We start from the raw sequence: 17763 nt of genomic DNA, 5'->3' as shown, positions 1-17763 counted from the left end.
ACTAAATCCAGCAAAACTAAAGAAACATTGCCCTCTGGCCACAACCACTCCTCAAGTCTCTGTAATCTTACTCCAGACCCTGTTGCCGCTGAACATTCCTGAGGATTTCGAGGTCCATGCGCAGGATGGGCGAGTTTGGCGCAACGTCTTCAATGACGTTAATGGTGCGCTTAAATAGGGCGGAGAGTGTGGATTTGGTGAGCCAGGTATCGCTTGGGAGAAGAGGATAGAGTTTGGACTTGTACACTGAGGCGAGGACAAGCATGTTTCCGAATTGTCTATGCTGCGTTAGTGGGGCTGTAGAGAAGATCAGAAGAGCCATAGACTTACGCGTGAAGTGTACCAAATATGTTTGTAACAACGAGCCTCTTCTTGCGCGTTGGGGTGAAATACTGGTATTTGCTACCAGGCTCTTCACCCACGCGATCGAATGCGATTGTGCTGCGGATCGCGCTGTTGATGCATTGGCAAGCGACCTTGATAATCTTCTGTTTGTCCTCGCTCAGTTCGACCATCTGCACGTTCCTGTTTGTAAGGGGCTGTCCGTATGGGGACGGCGAGTTGTGCTGAGAGGCGCTCGTGCTCCCTGGAGGTGGGACCGGGACTCCCAAAACATGACTCGCGAGCTTGAGATACGGTCGCAACATCATGTAGAGGCCACCATAGTACTTGGCGCGAACACGGGCAATGTTGAGATCGGTCGAGGGGTACTCGCTGTCGTCCCAGGCAAGCTCGGGTGAAAGTAGTTTCCTCCAGTTTTCCAAGACACCCACGTGTGTGAGCGCGTGATAAGCCACTTCCTTGACACTAGTGGGGTCGAAGCTCATTCGTCCGCTGGGTCCGTACAAGGCGTTGTGTGCCACATTCAGGATCACTCGTAGGAACGTCTGCGTAGAGTAAAGCTTCATCATCAGATCGTTCCGCGGGCCCGAAGTGATGTCCTCTGGTTGCGTGGAGCTGCTGTCCTCTTGGATCCAGGTCTCGTTGACACCTTCAGGGTACATAATGTCACTCTGATGGGCGGAGATACCAGAGGGTGGCAGGTTGCTCATCTCCGCCAGAATATCACTAAAAAAAATCTGTTAGCGGGTGTTGGGATCTGAATTTGGACAGTAGAAGCGACTTACGATTCGAGTTGTAGTGCTGTCCAGTAAACACACATGACCAGGTTCAATCGATATCGTTCCTTGGGACTCCAGAATTGTCTTTTCTCGTTATTCACACGAAGGAGCTTAGTGTAGTCGGCTTTGATCAGTACCAGAGCGATCCGGCATGCGTTGTTGATCCAACTCCAGCTCTCTAATACTCGTGCGAACTGACTGAGATAGAGCGCGGCCAAAAGCATGGCTTGCGCATGGGCGGTTGTGTTTCCACCCTGCTGATTTCCGAGGATGTCAGTCGCATAGGCGTAGTAGGCCATGCCAGGGAGAATGTCAATGTTTCGCGGACAGCTGTCTTCAGACGCTTCACTGGCGAAGCTGCCATTGGCATTTGGAGAGTTGCGGATGTAGCCATGCTCCGAGTGAATGTAAGGATTGCGGTCGTTTTGCGGTGCAGGCAACGGGTCTGTGTATGAGCAGACCTTGCCCAAGGCAAGAACAAGTAGAACAATGGCGTTGCGCAATGAGCGTTCAATCTCGCCTCGAGCCGATGGCAACCCGTCCAATCCGCTAGCTGAGCGCTTTCGCTTGACGCCGGGATTGAGCTGGTGCACTCCATTTACAGCAGGTGATCTAACACTTGCGCCTCGCGATTCGGGACTGTACTGATCGCTGAACTCTCTGAACATGCGCTTGAGCTTAACCTCGTTCATGAACGGATGGAACATGTGCATGCTGTCCATGTACGACTTGAGCAGATCAAACATGACATGACGACGGAAGTCAGGGCGGCCGTCTGGGCCAAGACCACTCTGGTAGCTTTCGCGCGGTGTGCTGCTGGGCTCAGAGGGGCTTTGGTGGTCGTAAGGCGGATGACCCCACAAGCCATCTTTGCCAGGTGCTGGAGATGCGGCTTCGGAATCGTTGCTGCTCTCGGGGCTACTACCAGGGCCTTGGGCGCCGTCGTTTAGGTCTTGGCCCTCGCCAACCCCCCAAACGCGCAGCAAACCACGGTCCTGCTCCAACTGCATCGGGTAATCTGACACTTCGCGGCCATTGTCGATTAGTCGTTTTAGGTATGGAATACCTTGATAAAAGATGTTCATTTGAGTCCACTCTTCGAGCAGTTTGTGTGCAGGGGTAGTGTGGTCTCCTTGGAGGCCGGTCTGTTCTTCAGGGCCGGTCTCGGCAGCGTGGCTACGTTCGGTCCTCACACTTTCGGCAGGTGTCGCGGGTTGCTGTGGAGGAGGAGCAAGCTGCGACTCCTGCTTGATAGGAGCAGAGGCATGGGTGCCCAAAGGCGACAACGTGCTCGAATGAGGGACAACTGGTGATTCCATCTTGAGGTTACTGTGTACACGAGCCATTTGGCCCCGTCCTCCTTGAGCAGGTGTTGGCCATCTGGATGTGCTCTGATCTCTCTGGGTTGTAGAGAACGAGGCCTCGGGAGAAGCGTGATTGGACATGATGTCGTTTCGCGTCGGTGGAAGTCTGCTCTCGACACCCTGTTTCCACGTGTTGAACTGATCCACAAGCTGTGACAGAACATCCGATATGTTGTTGACGCTCTCTTGAAGCTGCATCATGCTTCTATCTTGCCTGGGAAGCGTCAGCGGGGGGTGACCAAATGTGAAGTGGAGGCGACGCACTTTGGTGGTGGGACATCTTTGTACTGGCAGTCAAAGTTGTTCTCTCTGCAGAACTGGCACGGTCGAGCTTCGTCACACTTTTGCTTTCGCGAACGACAGTGGTTGCAAGCTTGCGTGGCTCGGACCTGCTTCCTTGGTATTTGCTGTGCCGCGCCACTGTTGCTATAATTGCTATAAGGCACGGATCGTTCGGCCGATCTTAGATTGGGTTGTTCATGAGTAGGCAGTGGCTGTAATCCATTTCCTGGGGCCGCTGAACGTATGTCATAATGATATCCATCCCCACATTCCGGTGGATGTGCTGTGTGATAGCCGTTCGTATAACCGACGCATTCTTGGATTGATCTTTGGTTGAGCCCATAGGGAAGGGGTAGGGATATTTTCTCTGGTGGAGCTGTTGAAACGTTTTCCGCACCTGAATAATTCTCCAATTCACCTTGCTCTGCAGAAAATGGTGGGAGAAATGAACGTTCCATATTGTATGGTGTATGTGTCCCCGAAGCAATAGTTGAGAGATGATGTATTTAGCAGTGAGCCTATGCGACTAATGCTGATACGGAGAGGGCAGTCAAAGTGATGCACAGAGACAGTTGGTAGTATATCGCAAAGTATAATTAATCGTCCGTCAGGGTGGGTGGGTCCTGAGATATTGCATGATGCAGCAACCCGTGCCTTTGTCGGATACAAGGAAGCGTTTCGATGCGGCACAGGAAGCGAGTGAGGTAAAGTGATGGCGTAATGTATTGAGCCAACACAAGAACTGAGCGATGTAATGTTAGGCGACCATCCCCCGCAACATTGAGCGAATAACAAAGCAAGAATTTCGGGTGGTCAGCGATTCCGGGCCAAGGGATGGCAGGGTCCTCGTTCGTGGAGCCTCTCAGACTGCGGATCCATGAAGAGGTTGTGTCGCTTGTGCCTGCGCTGCATCAATAAGAAAAGAAATACGCAGGAGCCGAGGTAGGGTTGTTTGTAGAGAGGGAGAGGCTTCCAGTGAGAGCGCACTGCATTAATGCAAAAGAAGATAGTGCAGCATAGTAAGCAGGTGTACAACTATATGCATTCAGCTAGTACCTGCTGTGAACCCTGTGGCACAATCGGTTGTAGAACGACGTGTCGCTTCATGCGAGATCTGTTTTAATGACGCATTCGCACCATCCAGATGGCTGGAATGGCTTTCTTTTTATCGAAGCACGACATCACAGCAGAGTGCATGTACTACAGTCGCCTCCTGCCTGCTCTGTGATGCGCCTGCAGGATGCTTTTGTGGGGGGCTGCTAGCTGGTCAACATGCAAGCGCCTACGCTACGGCACGGACAAATCTCAGTGGGACTAGGTGTGACAAGTGAGCTGACATGTGCATTGCCGCTTCAGCGGTTGGCGACGCCTATTGGATTAGCCAAACCCAGCGCTGCTCCTTCTGCGTCGCTGGCTTAGAAAGGGGCCGCACCTAGCGAATAGTCGCACCCCAATTTTCAGGACCCTGACCCCCTATGGCTTGCGATGCATCAAGCACGCTTCTCCCTTCACTGGCCTGCATCCTTGTATGTATGTACGTACCTCCTCCACTGATGGAACCCGTACCCACCTAATAGCCTAAGATGTGGTTGGCTGCGACTTGCCCTCATTGTCGCGACCTATCGTTATGGGCGGTCAGCGGTATGTAACTACTCCACTCCCTTGAATGCATACGCACACTTTCGTCGCTCATGGATCAGCCGCGCCACACGCCAATCGAACACATCTTGTTTAATCTCAGGGATGGATTTCTCACGTAGCTTGCTTTGCGTGCTAGCTAATATCTGTTCCATTTTCTGCTCTGGTATTGTCTTGAAATGATAATAACATTCATCCTGGGGAAGCGCATCCACTTCGCCCTTAGTTATCTTCTGCAGCTAGAGTCAGTCTAAAAAGCAGCAAAAGTACTCTCATGGAAATGCGCACATAGAACAAGTGCCACTGGAACTCGTCATAGTCGGAACGGGTCCGTGCCTCTTTGACCTTGGCATTCCTACCGATGGCAAAAGGGTCGCTCATAGCGCAAAATGTGACTTGAAGCTTGGTCGTCTGTTGAGGTGTTGGGGAATTGGGGCTTGGAGACTAGGATGAGTGTGCACGTGCCTGCTTCCTGTCTTGGCGCACACCATTTGTGTTTGGCGTGTCCGACGCCAAGCGGCGCCACTTGCGAACCAGGGCCTTGCAAATCCGTTACACGCCTCGCCCTGTTACAATGCGACCCGCTTTCCTTTCTTGAATAGATGCTGCTCTAGCTGTAAATATGAACCCAACGGTGTAAATGTTTGCCCTGAAAATTAGTGCATGCGAGAACGCCTGGTAGAAGCTAAACTACAACAACGCCCCAAGCGCAGGACTTTACTTCAACAAAAGCAAGTCTGTCTCGCCATTCCGGCAGGTAAATACCTGAAACGACTTGCCACCAGACCACCGCGCACGGGGTTTAGGCTGTTGCCGAATAGATTGCAAGCATGATCCCAGAACACTTTCAGGAGCGTGGAACAACAAATCACCTGCCATACCGCGAGCAGTACGAACATCGTAGAACGTTGGGCCCCCCACACACACGTAGGTCCAGTCTATGGCGCGCAGTTAAGCAGTTCCTTATACCTTGCGCTGACGCATAGGTCCTGGAGTATTCTCAATACATAGGGAAGCGTCGTTGGAGAACAAAACTGTGGCATCCTGGTCTTACCGTTCTGGGTATATGACAAAGTCCTGCTACCAGAGCCTCCATATACACATACTACACCATACAAGTAAAAAGGTGCTGCCGCCTCGCTATTGAGGAATCGGGCTAGCTTGAGCTGTGTTTTGGGGTCATTCGCAGATTGCTGCTTACTCAAGCATCATCTCTTAGTGTGAACGTTGACGCCAGGTAATGAGTTACAAGGGGCGTTTGCATAGCTATTTAGTTTGTATTTTCTTAGAGACTGTACTGGGTAATCTGCAAGCTATTCATAGAACGGAATATACCTGAAAGAAAGAGCTAACTAAATAGGCGTCTCTCATTACTTTAGATACTCCCTGGCACATGGGTATTAACGAAGCTACTGAATTATTCATCACCTCAACCACTTTGGCTTGGGACTATTTAGATACGTCAATGTATAATATCGTCATATACATAAAACACAGCAAAACGAGTGGCGACACTATTGATTAAGCCAAACAGACTAAAACAATCGTACGTTCGCAATTTGAAGGATTGGACTCATTATATCATTGCAGTGGTCGTGTAGTGTGAAGTAGGCTGTATCGCCATGTACCAGGTCCCATGCAAGAGAATAAAAACGTCAATTTAGGATTTCCCGCCTATCAACCTATTCCCATATGCTAGTTTTTTGTCAGTACGGTACATAATGCTGACGGATGACCGGAACGCTGCTTTCTTGCATCATAGCCTTGATGCTTTCATTATGGGGCTGGCTGTACGTCCATTCTTTATTGCCAAGACAAGGTCGTCCACCACTTCCAGTACCCATATGCAGCCTTCGTCACTGGTGAGCCACCTCACCCCTTCCTGCGAGCCAGCATTCGGATCGGATATCCAAGATCCGTCGTTCCACGTCTTCTTCAGAGCATGAACATGACCTGCTAGTTGTCGACTAAATGGCCGACTTGCCCGCAAACACGCAATAGCACAGAGACTTATCGTGATACGTCCGACTGTTACAGCGTAATCCCGTGATAGCAATCCACCGTAGACATGGTATCTGATATAGTTGCCAAGGTCTGGGTGAGCGTTTGCCAACCTACGCTCAATCTTGCCTCCATTCGGATGGTGAATAGCATTCCACAGCTTTTCACCCTGCTCTTTGATGGAATTGATATTATCGGAATTTGCAAAGGATGATGACCTTGTGTTGAGGGACGATATAACGGCTGAAGGTAGAGAAGCACGGAATTCATCGAGCATGTCCATGATTTGCGGAAGCTAGTCGCGATCAGCAGGGCCTTACCCATATCAGGCTTATCTGTACGTACGCTGACAACAGCTATACCTTTCAAGCCAATTTCCCGCATGAATTCCGCAATGACGATGCTGTCTTTCAGGTCCATGGATGCTGTTGCATGATGATAGAGCGCCGTCATCGACGCCTCGGAGCTCGCGCCAATCACTGTTGCGGTCATGAGAGCCAGCCATGAAGAATAACTCAGTCCTTTTCCTCTTGCTTCTTTTTCCCATTTATGGAACAGGCGTTGGATATGTGACGTATCTGCAACAGTTGGTACTAAGGAATGCGGCGGCTTCAGCATCGCTTGAAGATGCTGCAATGCTTCCGACATGGTGCTATGTTTCCAGGTGTAGCACTATCTGTGAGTATATCCAGTGAGATATAGTGACGTTGACGTTCTTAATTTATTCCCAATCACAGTACAGAGATTCATGTCAAGCCAACAACAGCATGTAATCACACTTGTTATAGTGGCAATCATCTATGTAAAAGCTAAATTCAAACCATCACGGCAATGCCTAATCCAGCGCTTGATAAAGGGTTCTAAATCCGTTTCTCTCGCCGCTGCATTTTCATTGTGTACTATGAGGCGAATTTCTTCCAAAAGGCCAACTATTGTATGGTGGTTCCAAAACATGAATTTCCCTAGATAAAAGTACAATCCCATGGACACCGGTCAGGCGGGACACATACCCACGTACAATAATAGCAAAGCCACACGCGTAAAGCGGAATCTGCAATTATACAAGTGTCTATCTTTCCAAGGTTACACTAAGTGAGATTTTCGAAGAACCCATAATTGTAAAGAACAAAGCAAAAAACATCAAGACGTTAACTTGCGTACAATAACGTGTTCATCTCTGTAGCTAGCGAGAGCATGAATGAAGCATGCACTTGCAATGCTTACAACGCTTACATGCTTATGCTGACATGACACCAGGTGTGCACTGAGTAGACTCTTTATTAATATCGCCATGACAGCCTCTAGGAGTCTACCACAGCGATCTTTGCTAGACAGAGAGGTCCATCCCACCGACATTCCTTCTTATTAAGACACACTCGTTTCATCGAAGCTGTTTGCAATTGAGCGACGCAGGCGTTCTCCACACGTTCTTTGATACACATTCTTTATCATGCGACATCGCGTACTCACGCTGATTCTCGGCGTCTTTGCACTTTACGCAGCCTCTTTACCTCAATCCAGAGACGACGACGAGTTTAAAGCCCTGTCTGGCCAGGTTCTCCGTGAAATAGCACCAAAAACAGAGTCTTGCGAAGATGCAGCATTCCCCGAAGAATGTGCAGATGCAACACGGGCAGCAAGGGCTATCAACAAGGCCTTCGAAACATATGGGATCTCTTCGCTGGGCGAAAGGGTTGGGTTAGTGGCTTACATGCTTTTCGAATCAGACGATTTCAAGTACAATAGAAATCACTATCCAGGCAGACCGGGACAGGGCACCCGAATGATGGCAATGCCCTCTTTCGTCAAATCCTATGCGGAAAGCGTCGCTGGCCCCGACGCTGTCGCCAAGGCCGAAGCCGCTGGAGGGGACGCAGGTCTCGATGCAGTACTACGTCTAGCCAACTGCAACGACGAGAAAAGTTTTGGGAGTGCGGCATGGTTTCTCAGCACGCAGTGCACCGGCTCCGTTCGAGACGGGCTGGCCACAAGAGGGAAAAGCGGATGGCACGATTTCTTAACCACATGTGTAAACACAACCGTAACAGCAGAACGTGATACACGATGGCTGGCTACAGCACAAGTCATGAACAGTGAGAAATAGAGGTAGACACCTGAAACATTTAATAGAAACAATCGCTCTTTCCTTTATGTAATACATACTATCTAGCGTTAACTATGCATTCCAATATTTTGTTAGTTGGGAACATGTTTTACGCAACTGACAAAGTCCCTCCGTGTGTGCGGGAACTAGTTAGTTAGTAACTAGTCAATAAGAATGCAAAGCTAGCAGTCATCCCCGCGCGATTTTGTATTTCATTGGCTCATTCCAGACCACCAGGTTTTCTGGCACATGGAGAAAGATGTCAGACCCCAATAGGTTTCGCTCACGATTTAGCACCAGTCATTAGTGTCATCAATAATTAGCTAACTAACTAATTACGTTATCTATCCGGGGGTACGAAAGTATTCATAGTGGGGCTGTGCAACGGATGGAGCTAAGCCTAATTAAGCAATCGATCTAGTTTTAATACATTCGGTAACGATCATAATGGTGCTGACTGACCCAGTCATCAGAATATCATCATCCTACTGCAAACTGTGTCGCAACAAGATAACTATCAAGCAGCTTACAAAGATCACGCCTACGTCCACGGCCTCGTTACCAACACAAGCAACTCGTGCAATTCTACAAGGCTTGCAGGCAGTCTGTGAAGGCACCAACCCAATTGTCGAGTATACCTTCTTGCTTCCTGGCCGCACATTCAACAACTGACATAAGCCTAGCATTGTCGCGGTCCACGACCTCAATAGGCATCGCGAGAAGACGGGGAACGGCGTGTACTGGCTGCGCGACCTGCTGCCGCACGACTTGCCGCGAGCGCGCATACTCAGCTGGGGCTACGATACAAACACACATAATAGGTCGCGAGTGAGGTGCGAGTACTTGTATGACCGACCATACGTGGACGCTGATGTCAGACCTGTGTCTGGAGAGACAGTTGACAGAGGCATGTAGTGGGCAGGGTGGTTACAAGACAAAACACCTAAGTCGCATCAACCGATCAAGTGGCAGATCATCTTCGTGGCGCACAACCTGGGCGGTATTATCGTCAACCGCGTGAGTGGGAGCAGGACTACTAAAACGTAGAGACAGCGGATCGATGAGTGCTGACTCTCATCCCCTCAAACACCGTCGGCCGAGGCGCCCTCAAAGAGCATCGCACTGCCAAGTTGTCGACGCACTGCATCCTGTTTATGCATATACTCCACTAAAGCGAAAGCGGAGCCGCACTGAACAAGCTCACTGCCAACATGGCGTCCGTGTTTGTCGCGGCAGACGACCGGCTGCTGCGCCGACCGTGCGAGGGCGGTCAAAGTTGGTTTGTCTAGATCAGATCGTTTACCCATGGCAGCTGCTAATAGCGCTACTAGGTCGTGCCTCGAGTGTCGGCTGTGGTGCCGAGCGCGGCAAACGGTGAGCAGATCGCGATACACGAGGACCACATCCACACGGTAAAGTTCGAGTCGAAATCAGATACTGGGTACAAGGCGGCCTACCGCCGCCTTCTCTGATGGTTGCACATGCAAGCGATACAATCAGCGGATGGTGGCACACAGAGGGCAAGGTAGGCGCGGATGTGAAGACTGTATTGACAGTCGTGTCAGCAAAGACAATAGCGCCAAGTAGTGATTAGCCCTCTACAGTCCGCTCCAGCGAGGTCGTGGCATCGTTCGCTGCCCAGTTCAGCGTGTCAGAGGTGAAGCGCATGGAGCGCTTCGTCGGTCAATAGGAGCAGCTCGACGCGATCGATCAAGAGCTCCAGCATGACAGCTCTCGCAAGACGACACACTGAAGCAACGCTATGCTGCTGCAGCAGACCGCATCTACCGCGAGCATCCGTTGTCGGTGTATCTGAGGGCCATGGCTGACGGCGGCAGTCTCGACGAGGCGGCAGAAGCGGTCAAACAGTGCTGGAAACAACCGGTGGCTAACCATTTTCGACAACTACGACGCGCCGAAGCTGCCAGAGCGAGATGAGCCAGTCACCTTCGACATCCGGCCAATTTTTTCCCGCAAGCACATCAGGAAGCGGGGGGGCTGATCACGACACTGTCGTTCCAGCTACAGCTATGACACCCTACAGCAATAAGGAAGCTGCAGGACATCAAACATAACCTGGAAATACTGTCACAGGCATCGAGGCGGGATGGAATGAGCACTGGTAAGTATTACTTGGTGGGACTTACTGTAGTTAACGCTGAAATAATAGCAAAGCCCTGACGCTCAGAGATTAGTTGACGAGCTAGATGGCCTACCGCTTGCTCTTGTCACGGTTGGTGTCTACCTGGACCAGGCATCGACGAGCTTTACCGACTATCTGCAGCTGTGTAAGGCATTGTGGCTTCGGCTGCAGCTGTCGTACGAAGACCGAGCGCTGTACTCTACATGGAACATCTCGCTGGAGCACGCCAAGTAGCAAAGCAAGCTGGCAACAAAGCTGCTGCAGCTGTGGGCATGCTTGAACGACCAAGAGGTGTGGTTGGAGCTTCTTCAGGCCGGTCGAAGCGGCATTCCTGTGTGGTTCTCAGAGTTGACAGAAGACCGACTGGACTTCAATGAACCAGTGAGAGTGTTTTGCGGCCATGTCGTGCTGCTTTGGCTGATGGTCCCGACACGTCTGCTACTCAGTCATCTGGAACTTCTTCTTCGGACGCGAAACTTTTATGTACTACAGAGAGACCATAGACGTAAAGTCGTTTCACAGATTTGCCATCAATTGACCTTGTGGGTCGTCGTTATCACTGTGATGCCTATCCAGTATTTAGGTAGCAGACGTCAGGTGATTGGTTTATTTGAGCTTACCTTTATCCAGCTAGCTCGATGCTCTAAGTTATGTCAGCACTGCTGACTGGTCCATCAGAAACGGAGGTACCAGACTGTGTGGCGATCACACCCAAATCAGTTCACAGACCAGTCCCTACAGCTGGTGAGCAGGCTTGGATGATTCTGTCGAATATCTAGATGTATATAGAAGTGATAAATGCGTTGCTATAGATAAAATTGATGGTGGTGGTCGTATAACTCGTGAAGCGCATTATTGAGATGAAGCAGGTGTCTTCGCACATCTGGAGAGAAGGTGTTTACACAATTGTAATTTAAAGTAGGCTTAAATTACTAATTATGATGTATGTGTAAAAAGCACAATAACTATTCGTTAGCCAAATTGAGAGTTCGACAACTTCCTGTCATCTATGTCATTCAAGTCCGAAGGCCACTGCAAGTTGCAGTCTAGTCTCACGCTTTGCCAAAGGTAATGCCCAAGCTGCGTATTTACTGCTTACTGCTCGTCTGCTGACATGCTGACGCTATGCTTGGTGGGTCAAGTGGGGCAGGAAGATTCCTACACACTGTGTGGTGCAAACGTTGTTGCAACTGCGTTCGAGGGAAAGGCGCAATCACCAAGGGCTGTATGTAGTGGGGTAGTATTTTCTGTAGTTTTTTGATGGCGAAGGGATTGCGGTTAAGCACCTCAGCCACTCGTTCGGAGCTTGCAACTTAGAGTCCCATAGCTTGTTGCAGTTATATCATTTTATTCACACCTTGCATCAAGTGCATCCTTGTCTAAGTACATGTATATTCCAGGCATTTTCCCTTTATGTTCCCTAGTTAGTCTACTTCACCGTATAGATAAAAGGAAGCAGAGGACGCTAGAAGACTGAAGTCGTAAGTAGGTAAGTAGGTATCATTTCGACACGAACAAATCCATATAAAAGCACACCGAGATTACAATATTCATGTGAAACTAATCGAATTAAGAGCATTATGCAGCATAGATACTTTTACCTACGAGGGTGTTACCGTGTTACATGTATGGAAGATAGAAACGATTACAATCGCTAAAATCTACTGCGCAAGATATATATCTCACCATTGCAGCACGTAGTCTAACCTATCCGCCGTAAATGCCAGTAAGAAGGCATGCAAATGGTAAGAAGAATCAGGTCTCGAGACTTGGTCTTTGCAGTATACCTGTACAGGTGACTCTAGTCTTTGGGCCCGCCGTTGCATGCTCTTTAGGACTGAAATACCTTCATCTAGCGAAGAAAATGTTGCAGCCGAGCTGTATAGTGCAGATGGATTAAGCTTCAAATTTTACTGTGCTGCTGACATTAGTAGATATGTTAGTTTTGCTTCTTTTCTACTACTACCATAGTACTTATCCTGATCAGGCGCACTGGATAGCTGATGGTCATGTTGAGCCATCCCTGAATATCTTTCATGGATGGCATAACATACCCACAGACGGTAGAGCTCAACTTTCCGTGGTGCATTGGGGTGCCAAACCAGAACCTAGACAAACACTTACCTTAGCTCTTATCTTCCCGGTACATGCCTTGTGCAACTTCTCTAATTGACTACCTACTAATCTCGCAACTAGCTTGTGAATACAAACTCCGCAACAATCATCAATCCATAAAGCTATGATCATGTACACCCAATCGACTTTGCTTGAAACTGCTGCCGCCTAGCGCTTAAGTACGCTACCTGACGTCTGTCCAGTGGAGACTGCCAAGCGGGTCTGGAGGCACGCGCTGTTGGCAATTTTGCGCAATCGCCTGTATATGGCCTTGTAGATAGATGCATGGGTAACAGAATCATCCGTTACCTCGTCGCAAACATTCAGAAGAAACGTGACGTCTCCCCAAGAGTAAATCTCAACGCCCTCATACTGAATACCATGCTTCAGATGTGTATCAGGGTGAAACATTCGACCGTTCTTGTCAGCAGCAACAGTGAATAGCCGAAGGATTGGATAACCCTCGGCCGTAAGAGCAAATTTGGGTTCCTCGCTCTTGGGGTCGCACAGCAGCCCGCACAAAACCATGTGAGGCATCTCTTGATCACCGAACACAACCATTGGCAACTCAGAATTGGCGCTCATGAATTCCTTTACTCCCTCGGTAGGCATAGTCCAACATGAATCGCCAGTGTAAGGGAAAGGTGGGCGAGATGCCGGATGAAACATAAACAGCCCAACTCGTATGGTGAACTGGGGCACATCGAATGTGTGAACAAGACGGAAATATTCGAATGGAAAGCCTTCGGGGCCGGCGACCCTGCAACGATAGCCAGTGACCTGGAATTGGGGCGGTTCGTCAATGAGTGCTGTATCCTGAATAATCAACATTTTAGTAAGAGCGTGCGCAGAAGAGAATAGAAATGCGCTACTGACCTCGGGTAGCTCGTGGCTAGGTACGTAGCGATGAATGAGATCTTCCAGTTTCATCGTGAGAAATTCTTGGAGTTGTTTCTGTTGTAATTGGTGCCGTTACTGGAGCACAGTGAGATTGGGTGGGTTAGTGGATAGAGAAGGGACGGGCGCAGAGGTGGGCTGCTAGGCAAACGCTGCTTTCTCAGCGACTTAACGACGCGTGCGCGCGCAAACGGAGCAAGCTGGTGAGATGGCTAGTATGAAATGATTGGTTGATCAGCCTCAGAAGATGCTGATATATAATGCACGGTCTCGAGAAAAAGACTTGGAACAGGCGTATGAGCAGACGATAGAAAAAATAGCAGCAGACTTGAATCAACGCTGTGAGATCGTACAAGTGCGTGATAGGCTCTCGCAGGACTAAATAGATGAAGAATCCGTCTTCACTTCGAAAAAGAAAGCGTATTTATACCTCCAATGTCCACGACCACTTTCACTCAATGCCCATCCAGCCGACGTTGTCACAAGGTCAGCTGTGGTTCATCGACCTGAGCAGCGGCGCGTAAGCGCTCGTAGATGTTCCTATACACATGCACATCGGAAAGTGTTTCGCTATTCAGCTTCTTATAGAGCTCAGAATCAAAGTTATCATGTCCCAAGAGTTGAGCTCAAGAATCTCATACTGGAAATCGTTGTCGAAACATATAGCTTGGCCAAACACCCAAGTATAGTTGCATGCGCCAACAGTGTACAGCCATGCACATTGAAGGCGCCCTACGAGTACATAATTGATCTCAATTATGCCATACACAGGTAGGTATGCAACCTAGTACAAGGCCTCCTTTCTACCAACATTCCTTGAATGCTCCGACAGCAGAGATCAGCTAACGCTCCAAGTGGCATTCCTCCTACCCAAGTCCACTGCTTGGGGGTCAAATTTACCAGCAAAATCTTTGCGAATGCAGTAAGGGCGGTTCCTAGAGTCCCTCACCATTTCGAGTACATTGTGGCCCTCCGTATCTTCGCCACGCTTGGTACCCACCAGCGTCACCCAGCTCTTATCACTCTCAAGCAGGTCCTTTCACTATCTGGCCGCCTTATTATCAAAATTCCAGTACATTTCACGAATGTATCGCCTTCTCTTAACAAATCCGCCCACCCAGTGCAGTTTCGCACATCTCCACATACATAGGCTGCAGGCGCAACCATTTCCCCTAGTCTCAAGAGAATTAGCCTTCCAATTCCCGTTCCTCAGGAAGCCATCCACATAATTCTTAAGCAATTCTTTGCTTCTAGTTTATAGAGCGGTGTCCAAAGGGTGAATGCGTAGGCCATACCATAGCTCGTAGAGGGCCGCCTACGCAATGTTACTAAAGTCGCCATAAGTAACGAATACTTACTTAGCCCCATGATAATCTGTTCTTTGATCTCCCCTCGCATATCTAATACTTCACCTTACATCACTCGAAGCTGCTTCTAGGTTACGGATGGGTTAAGTAGTGTAGAAAGGCCGTATACTGTGCCCTCGTTGATGTGTATACGACGAGTACACGGTATAAACAAGCACACCACCTCAAGAAGTTCGGCGGGCAGCCACTTCTAAGCAATTTTCGCGAACCAGCGAGCTTATATTAGGATATAGCGCGCACAAATGAGATATGGACCAGTAAGGTGTAAACCGTGGTGCAGAGAAGATAGTATGTATCTAGAGCAACTTCCATAGCGCGAGACAGCGAGGATCATCCAAGACCACAAAGGAATGTATCATGATGTCCAATACAGAAGGCAGTGGCAGTCAATGCCTAGTGGAATGCTGCTAACATAGCTTGCTGCCATCAGCGTTTTATTTTGTATGCTTCATCATCCATTTGTCGATTCAATGCGACGAGCTGGGCTTGGGGGTCGGCGGCGAGTGTGGCTTCGAGCCAGTCTGGTTCTTGCGGCAACTGTGTAGGTAGAGCGGCTGGGTACGAGGGCCAGCCGTAAGAACGATTGGGCCGCGCCATGGCTGGTTCGAGAAAATACAGTGTAACAGTCGGCGTGGTAGGTTGGTAGGTGCAGCTATTGACCATCCATGGCGGCATAATACCCGTAGAAAGAAATACAGATCTAGGGGCCAGAGGTCAAAAAGATAGCTGCGCACAGATGTTAAAATATTGCTGCCTAGAAAATGCGGGGTAAAAGTGAAAGTGAGTATATCTGCCTGTAAACATATCCATCTGCAGCTTATTGGGCAGCCGACTATAGCTTTTAGGACGTACTGTATCCTAAATTTGTATCAAAGAAGAAGTGTATGTGTGTGTGTGTGTGTGAGTGAGAGAGAGGAAAAAAACAGCGAATAGACAAGAGAAATGTATTCTTGAACGCAATTAACCACAGTAGAGGTATAAAAATAACCGCTATGCAGTCGGTGTCTGAGGGCGAGTATTCCAGACTGGCAGCTCCGTTCTCACTGGCCTCCAAGCATATGGAGCATGTCACAACCCAAATTTGTCTGCAAGGAACTTGGACTCTAGGATCTATTGACAAAGTATGCGTTAGATGGTTTTCCAGACCAATTGTATTTACTAGAGCTCTTGGAACAATAAATCGGGGTATAAATCGCTCGATTAGGGCATATAACTCTACCGCTACTAAACCTCCTTCAGAGCGGATCAGGCCTGCTTCTTCGCCTCGTATAAACCAGGCGCATATGCGCCAACCCTATTGAATCTACTCGTAGCTGGCACAAACATTCATAACCAATCAGTCGAAGTGTTGAGACACTGTACCCAAGACTACAAGCCCATAATCTCGCCGCGGCGCAGCTCGGCGTAGATCCTGCGATATACACCAGCAATCCCCTCTACACCTCGCGTATTACGAAACTCATCAAAGAAGTGGACAATGTTCCACGCTAGAATATGGATGGCTTGAAACCACTCGCCATCCACAGAGTATCCCCTCGAAGAGAGCATGACACCAGAAGCATTGGCTGTTACGGTGAAGAGTTGTATAAGGGCATCACCGTTATAAGTGATAGGGTATCGTCCGCATGCCCTGGGCGAAAAGCGAGCAAGTACCAGCTGTGGTATCTCAATGGATTGGTTGTCTCTGTTGCGGGCTACTAGCGCAGGTCCATTCTGGGTAATACCACAGTGACAGAAGGGTCGAACCGCTAGTAGCTCTGAGTCGGTCATGTGGAAGGGCGGGCGGGTCGCTTGGTTAAAGTAGATTATACCCACTGGAATCACGTAATTTCGGAAGTCGTCTTGTTGTATCCGTAATGCATTGCCAATCCGATGCGTACGAGCACGCTGGAGACGGTAGCGGTATTCGATTTGTGGCCCTCGCCATGCGGAGAGCTGCAAAGGCTCCTCGGGTAATTCATCAACCTAGGAGAGAGCTAGTTAGAAACACTCGCACTGAATAGCAAAATGTAATGGGTGGTACTGGTGGTAGATCTTCGGCTGTGACACAGCGCGAAACCAAGGTTTCCTGTTCATCCTTGCACAAGGAGTGTAGCGTGAGGGCCGGCATTGTGCACAAGTAGGACGAGATCAGTAAAAGAGGATAACTTGTATGAATTCTGAAGTTCTGAAGGTTTAAACAAGTAAGAAAGCAACGGAGGAGGGGTAAAGACAGCGCACAAAGAGTAGCGTGGGAGTGAAAGGCCACCTTTGCCTCCTTCGACTTCATTTCATCATTCACCGCTGGCTGTCCGAGCTGGCGAAATCACATCCACACCGTCTACTTGCACAGGATAAATGAGGACATCCATCATGTGGCGCAATTCTGGGATAGGATGATCTTGCATTTACCCTAATGCATTAGACAACTATGCAAGTACTATATCCCCAGGAGCTACTACAAATCCACACAGGAATGGCGTACCTGGTGATTACACAAAGTATGATCAACCAAGAGGCTGTTAATATACAGTGTCTAGACTCGCTAATATCCATTCCTCTCACTTTGGTGCCAATAGCTCGTTGTAGGTAGAACTATGCACTGCCATGCAAATTTCGTATAGAAACTGTACGAAATATGAGCTTACTCCTGTTTATGATATGAACCTCGTCGTATTCTTTTATGATTTCCACATGTGTGGCATGAGATATGTTTTTGTCATAATCTACTGCGGCAGTGAATTGAACATCG

General features: G+C 49.0%; 8 protein-coding genes across 8 annotated transcripts; 3 read left to right on the top strand and 5 right to left on the bottom strand.

Moving 5' to 3' along the window:
* Positions 1-59: 59 nt before the first annotated feature.
* PSV08DRAFT_379874 (uncharacterized protein) lies at positions 60-4460 on the bottom strand (the record flags this gene model as incomplete). Its single annotated transcript, XM_066093372.1, has 5 exons — positions 60-278; positions 331-1068; positions 1128-2699; positions 2750-3050; positions 4442-4460. 5 exons carry the CDS (start codon positions 4458-4460, stop codon positions 68-70), a joined length of 2841 nt encoding a protein of 946 aa, XP_065948322.1. The 3' UTR covers positions 60-67.
* A 1701-nt stretch (positions 4461-6161) lies between these two features.
* Positions 6162-7054, bottom strand: PSV08DRAFT_187064 (uncharacterized protein; the record flags this gene model as incomplete). Its single annotated transcript, XM_014221439.1, has 2 exons — positions 6162-6701; positions 6752-7054. 2 exons carry the CDS (start codon positions 7052-7054, stop codon positions 6162-6164), a joined length of 843 nt encoding a protein of 280 aa, XP_014076914.1.
* An 802-nt stretch (positions 7055-7856) lies between these two features.
* Positions 7857-9744, top strand: PSV08DRAFT_229107 (uncharacterized protein; the record flags this gene model as incomplete). The annotated part of the gene is made up of 3 exons (XM_014221440.2): positions 7857-8499; positions 8977-9142; positions 9194-9744. 3 exons carry the CDS (start codon positions 7857-7859, stop codon positions 9423-9425), a joined length of 1041 nt encoding a protein of 346 aa, XP_014076915.1. The 3' UTR covers positions 9426-9744.
* A 720-nt stretch (positions 9745-10464) lies between these two features.
* Positions 10465-11272, top strand: PSV08DRAFT_326128 (uncharacterized protein). The gene has a single exon (XM_014221441.1). It carries the CDS (start codon positions 10718-10720, stop codon positions 10931-10933), a length of 216 nt encoding a protein of 71 aa, XP_014076916.2. The 5' UTR covers positions 10465-10717; the 3' UTR covers positions 10934-11272.
* A 1664-nt stretch (positions 11273-12936) lies between these two features.
* PSV08DRAFT_187045 (uncharacterized protein) lies at positions 12937-13698 on the bottom strand (the record flags this gene model as incomplete). Its single annotated transcript, XM_014221442.1, has 1 exon — positions 12937-13698. One exon carries the CDS (start codon positions 13696-13698, stop codon positions 12937-12939), a length of 762 nt encoding a protein of 253 aa, XP_014076917.1.
* A 787-nt stretch (positions 13699-14485) lies between these two features.
* Positions 14486-14815, top strand: PSV08DRAFT_186731 (uncharacterized protein; the record flags this gene model as incomplete). The annotated part of the gene is made up of 1 exon (XM_066091935.1): positions 14486-14815. One exon carries the CDS (start codon positions 14486-14488, stop codon positions 14813-14815), a length of 330 nt encoding a protein of 109 aa, XP_065948321.1.
* A 643-nt stretch (positions 14816-15458) lies between these two features.
* Positions 15459-15629, bottom strand: PSV08DRAFT_355045 (uncharacterized protein; the record flags this gene model as incomplete). The annotated part of the gene is made up of 1 exon (XM_066092889.1): positions 15459-15629. The coding sequence occupies one exon, from the start codon at positions 15627-15629 to the stop codon at positions 15459-15461; it is 171 nt and encodes a 56-aa protein (XP_065948320.1).
* Positions 15630-16400: 771 nt separating this feature from the next.
* PSV08DRAFT_250626 (uncharacterized protein) lies at positions 16401-17142 on the bottom strand (the record flags this gene model as incomplete). Its single annotated transcript, XM_014221443.1, has 2 exons — positions 16401-16997; positions 17029-17142. 2 exons carry the CDS (start codon positions 17140-17142, stop codon positions 16401-16403), a joined length of 711 nt encoding a protein of 236 aa, XP_014076918.1.
* Between the last annotated feature and the right edge of the window lie 621 nt (positions 17143-17763).

The sequence above is a fragment of the Bipolaris maydis genome (assembly GCF_028858645.1).
Source record: "Bipolaris maydis strain C4 unplaced genomic scaffold PSV08scaffold_13, whole genome shotgun sequence".
Lineage (NCBI taxonomy): Eukaryota > Fungi > Ascomycota > Dothideomycetes > Pleosporales > Pleosporaceae > Bipolaris > Bipolaris maydis.
This window is presented reverse-complemented; position numbering and strand designations above follow the sequence as displayed.

Bases quoted from the DNA above. Each gene is read 5' to 3' on its own strand.
- PSV08DRAFT_326128 (XM_014221441.1), top strand. From the start codon at position 10,718: ATGGCCTACCGCTTGCTCTTGTCACGGTTGGTGTCTACCTGGACCAGG.